Raw genomic sequence first — 5619 nt, 5'->3', positions numbered from 1 at the left:
TTCAGTCAACGCCATATACTCTGGTCGAGAGCGGAGCTCTAGATCTAAGGAGGAACTACGTTGTGAGGTTGAAGGGTTAGAGGTTAGCCTGGGAGTGCGCTGGTTTTTTTCTAAAGCCCAGGTTCAATCCGATTTGGACTTTTATGTCGTGCGAGGATCAGAGGGATTGGGGGGTTCGTCTTGAAATGGATCCACATTTCTATGATCTTGTAATTCATAGAATTTAACATCTTGCATTAGTGACAAATTCAAATTTAACATATGCCCAACCTAAATAGTTAAAGCAAGAACAGAACAAGCAACATACATGAAGCAAAGAACGACGACATCGGCACATTTCCTACCAATAACACATTTAGTTTTATTTCTAATTCTCCAGCGATAACTATCTCATGCAGATTTTACTACTAACCTGAAGCTTCCGGATTCCTTATAGTGCACGTTTGTATGCCAAGAGAGAATATCTAGATCCAATACCCAAATTCCTCAAAATAGTGGAATCGGTCAAATACCTATGTCAATGATTACACATACAATAAGTATAGTATCACTTTACCAGAATGAGACACTAAGACGTGTTTTTTGAATTGTGATATAGCACTGAACTTCACATTAGGTACTCCTCAAGAACCATGAATAAAGATGGAAAAGTAAATGATACACACCTGCATATGAGAGATGGGCAATTTCGAGCTGAGAGCTATCAGATAAAATAGCATTATCCAAACACAAATTGCCCTCACTATTCTCAAAATCAATGGCATTAACTTTATGAGGCATAGTTGAAGATCCAATCTCCCTAGCCTTGGTCATCTGGAAAGCAAAATTATCATGAAATCGTTTAGTTCCAAATTAGAAGTTTGGGAGCTAAAATAGGCCCTAATATTTTAGGGGCATAGTGGTCAAGCATAAGAAAGTTACCTGCTTAAAATAACCTAACGAAATATAGCTCCATGTGTCCCGATCAAAATTAGTCAGGATGTTATTAAACTGAACAACTGCATTGAAAAGCTTTATGATATGGTCATGCGGCTCAATCTGTATACGGAGCAAGCAACATGCTCAGGTAGAGAGTATGCATGCAAGCCAAGTGTCATTCCATTCATAGGCCAGATTGACGTAACCTTTTAGACAACACAAGCCTAACAAAATTATTAGTTGGTGCTACAATTCTATTATTATTTATGCACTAACTGGTTGGTGTAGAATAGGCTAATTGATAAATGTACTGTAATTCCAAGATAGATGGATAACCTACAAGTGTATCTACTTATTATCAAGCATGCACATGATAGTATCTACTTACTATATGAATCACCTTTTATAAACTCTTGAAACGTGAAATGGTAAAAAAAAACCCTACATTTTAATGACCTGAGTCGATTGCAAAACTCATATTAAAGAAAATCCTGAGGCTCTATTAGTTATACACTTTTACAGTTTGTATAGTTGCCTAAATCTTCACGAGGACTGTTTACTAGTAAACTAGTTCAAGCAGAGAACAATGAATACAAGCAGCAATGTAAAAAAAGTATAGGTAAATAAAGTACTCCTCCCATTAGTGAAAGCTGTCCAAGTCATCCACAAAGAAAAAACCATATCAAAATCGTTTATGCACTACTTAATTACTCAAAAAAAAGATCCATCAAGCTGAAATGAATTAGATAGGTAAAACATTGTGAAGAGAAAAGTAGTAGAAGTAAATAAACATGTCTGAGTCATATAAGGGTTGAAACCTAACCCCAAAGAGGTCACAAACTCAACTGCAACAGTTGGCCATTCAATATCAGGATATGCAACTTTATGTGCATTGTAGTTTCCAACAGCTCCAGCACACTTGCCTAATACTTGCACTTCTGTAAAGGTCTTCCCTACTTCACTTAGTCTGAAAGCAAAATTTTCCATCTCATTTCCTAAAGTAGTGGGTGAATCAGGCTACAAAGGGAGTTAGAAGATATCAGAACTAAACCACATAAACCTATTACAAAAGCAAATCATTTATTCCTATAGCATAACGATGAAAATTATCAATATGATATTTCAGCTGCTTTGAGCAGTCAACTTAGTATATGTCCGCTTCTAATATTAGCCATGTCATGCCCCGGCCTGACGGCCCTATTGGTACAGTACAAGCCGTGGGACCCAACAAGTATAACGTTTTGTTTGGCTCAATCTACTGCCAAATCGACTAACCGATGTTACACTTAAATAATTTAAGCCACTTAAATTCTCACTTATTTCCTGATGTTGGAATAAATAGGAGTGTCACAAACACCCTGTTGTACAGAGCGGAACCGAAGGCACATAAATACAAACAAGATTGGAATACTTATCAACAACCAAACAAGTAACACAAATGCAAGACAACAGATTTTACGTGGTTCGGTCAATCTACCTATGTCCACGGGAGCGGCACAATAATTTCTTATTAATAATAAGAAATTACAAATAAGAGAGAGGATCACAAACTTTAGATCTCTCAAACAAATAGCAATTGATTTTATTCTAAAATCAATGCTCAAACACTCTCTCTCTATTACTATAACTTGCCCAATTAATATTCACCAACCCCTTCTCAACAGTAATTGAGAATAGGAACAAAAGGTAATAAAAATCAAAAATTTCCCAAACTACAGAGAGAACGGGAACTCAAGAAATTACCGCCGCCAATCTCTTATTCTCTCTCTGCTCTCACGCTCAATAATTCGCTCACGAATAGGGTTTCCCTTTTATAGGGTAACCATAGGGCGGTCGGTTTATGCGCTCTAGCTATGCTCTAGCTGTGCTCTAGCTACGCTCCAGCTGGATACAACCATGTACGGGCGAGGTTCACTCCGCTACAAGCGAGATCATGGGCGAGGGCGACATCAATAGGTGAGATCCGCTACAGGCGAGTTCGATCCACCCAGCAGGCGAGATCCACTCGCCTCCCAAGCTCGACTGAGATCCGCTACAGGCGAGTTCGATCCACCCAGCAGGCGAGATCCACTCGCCTCCCAAGCTCGACCTCACCACGCACTTCGCCTACGATCTCAAACAGGAGACTTTCCTCACCTCCTCAACTTCACCATCGACCTCTACAAGCGATCTTCCTCGCCTCCTTAACTTTGCCATCAAAGGCGAGCTTTGATCTCAGGTACGATCTACTACAAATCTCCACCTCGACGAACGTTTCCCCAAAACTGAGCCGACACTGACCAAAACAAATGTCCCACTTGTTGCGTCCAGTACGAAGTGAAACAATTCACGACAACGGATTCAATCCCTAATAAGTCAGGAACTAAATGAGAATGAGACCATTCTCCAAACGTCGATGTCTACTCACCAAATCGGCTGCATCAAGCCTTCACGTATCATCTTGTCCAAGGAATTAAGCCTTCACGTAGTTCACTACATGACCTCCAAAGTCCCTCAACAGTGAAGAATGTTTAACAACTCCAAACAATAACCAAATTTCACTCCAATGATAACTTTGGTCAACATATCCGCCGGATTATCCTTTGTGTGGATCTTCTCCAATCTGACGTCTCCATCATCCAATACGTCTCGAACAAAATAGAATCTAACATCAATGTGCTTTGTGATAGCATGATAAACCTGGTTCTTGGCCAAATAGATAGCTGACATACTATCATAATGTACCCTGATGGTATCCTGTGCAATCCCCAGGTCATCCAATAACCCCTGCAACCACAAAGCCTCCTTCATAGATTCAGTCAACGCTATATACTCTGCCTCCGTAGGTGAGAGAGCCATTGTAGACTGAAGTGTGCATCTCCAACACACCGGTGCTCCTGCTAGTGTAAACACATATCCAATAATAGACCGGCGCTCGTCAAGATCCCCTGCATAATCGAAATCCACATAACCAATGCAATCCTGCCCATTCTTCCTATTCTTCTCAAATACAAAACCAAAATCCACGGTACCTTTTATATACTATAGAATCCACTTCACGGTCTCCAATGACCCTTCCCTAGGTTGTGCATATACCTAGATACCATGCTCATGGCCTGTCACAAATCTGGCCTTGTACACACTATCCCAGACATCAAGCTACCCACCACATTGGCATATAGAACTTTGGACATGTATTCATGATCCTCAACTGAAACAGGTGACATCTTAGCTGATAGCTTAAAGTGGAGAGCTAATGGAGTACTCACCGCCTTAGCATTGCCATTATAACTGAATTTCTTCAGCATCTTCTGTAAGTAACTCCTCTGTGTCAACTTCATCCTCCCCTTCACCCTGTCTCTCTCAATCTCCATACCCAATATCTTCTTTTCTTCTCTAAGATCCTTCATCTCAAATTCGGATGACAGTTCCTTTTTCAACTTTCTAATAGCTGATGTTTTCCTGGAAGTAATGAGCATATCGTCAGCATATAACAGCAAATAAATATACTCACCATTCTGTAGCTTGTATATGTAAACACAGAGGCCATATGGGCTTCTCGTGTATCCTCAGCCAATAATGAAGTCGTCGAATCTCTTATACCGTTGTCATGACGATTGCTTCAATCCGTAACGAGACTTCTTCAGCTTGCATACTAATTTTTCCTTTCCTGTAGCTTTGAACCCCATAGGTTGTATCTTGTAGATCTCCTCTTCTAAATCTCCATGTAGAACGGATGTCTTAACATCCATCTGGACCAAATCCAAATCCAGCTGTGTCATCAACGCCAATTATATTCTTATCGACGAATGCTTTACAACAGGTGATAATACCTCATTTTAATCTATGCCCTCAAGCTAGGCATACCCTTTGGCAACCAATCTGGCTTTATACCGAATGTCCCCAATAGAAGATCCTTCTTTCTTCGCATATACCCACTTGCATCCAATAACCTTCTTATCCTTCGGTAGCTTTGCAAGTTCTCAAGTGTCATTCTTATGAAGAGACTGCATCTCTTCCTCCATAGCTTCCCTCCACCTAATCGAATCAGAGCTTGACCCTGCTTCTCTAAATGAAGAAGGAACCAAATCATCAACGTTCTACTGATAAAGCATATGCAACCATGACATCATCATATCTAGCTAGCCGACGAATGCTTCTTCTTGGTCTATTAGCTGTAATGGACTCCTGTACATAACCCTGTTCCTGAGTCCCAACATCCACTGTATCCTCCACTTGTCCGTCTGTCATATCATCTCCTCCCAGTGTCACCTCTGTAGGAGTCTCAATAGATACAGTGCTATCTGAAGTCTGTAGAGTCACATCTTCCTCCACCTGCTGTGATACCCCACTAGTCTGGCTTTCCTCCAACTGCTGAGGAATCTGAGACCTCATCATGTGAGCCTCATCAAAAGTGACATCTCTGCTAATGACCATCTTCTTGTCTTATGGATCCCACAACTTGAAGCCTTTAACTCCATCACTAAATCCCACAAAGGCTGCTTTCCTCGCCCTCGGATTCAATTATCATCACTGACATGGTAATAAGCAGGACACCTAAATATACGAAGCGACTCATAGTCAATAGCTACCGAACCAGACCAACGCTCTATTGGAGTCTTTCCATGTATCGCAGTACACGACAACCTATTCACGAGATGGCTCGCTTAAACCAACGCCTCGGCCGAAAAGGATCTTAACAATCCATTCTGTATCATCATA

The 5619-nt window shown here is 40.8% G+C and overlaps 1 protein-coding gene across 1 annotated transcript; it reads right to left on the bottom strand.

Annotated features, from left to right (window-relative positions):
* Window positions 224-5334, bottom strand: LOC109845841 (adenylosuccinate lyase-like). The gene is made up of 5 exons (XM_020415106.1): window positions 5020-5334; window positions 1756-1935; window positions 922-1038; window positions 666-813; window positions 224-270 (listed from the first exon to the last, which is right to left on the bottom strand). Exons 1-5 carry the CDS (start codon window positions 5332-5334, stop codon window positions 224-226), a joined length of 807 nt encoding a protein of 268 aa, XP_020270695.1.

This window comes from Asparagus officinalis, chromosome 6 (genome assembly GCF_001876935.1).
Source record: "Asparagus officinalis chromosome 6, Aspof.V1, whole genome shotgun sequence".
NCBI lineage: Eukaryota > Viridiplantae > Streptophyta > Magnoliopsida > Asparagales > Asparagaceae > Asparagus > Asparagus officinalis.
Note: the sequence above shows the minus strand (reverse complement) of the source record. Positions and strands in the feature narration are given on the sequence as shown.

Coding starts and splice junctions, on each gene's coding strand:
- LOC109845841 (XM_020415106.1), bottom strand. CDS start 5,334: ATGGTCATTAGCAGAGATGTCACTTTTGATGAGGCTCACATGATGAGG. Junction 1,039..1,755: donor CAACTGTTGCAGTTGAGTTT/GTGACCTCTTTG, acceptor CTCCGTATACAG/ATTGAGCCGCATGACCATAT. Junction 814..921: donor CGTTAGGTTATTTTAAGCAG/GTAACTTTCTTA, acceptor TTTGCTTTCCAG/ATGACCAAGGCTAGGGAGAT.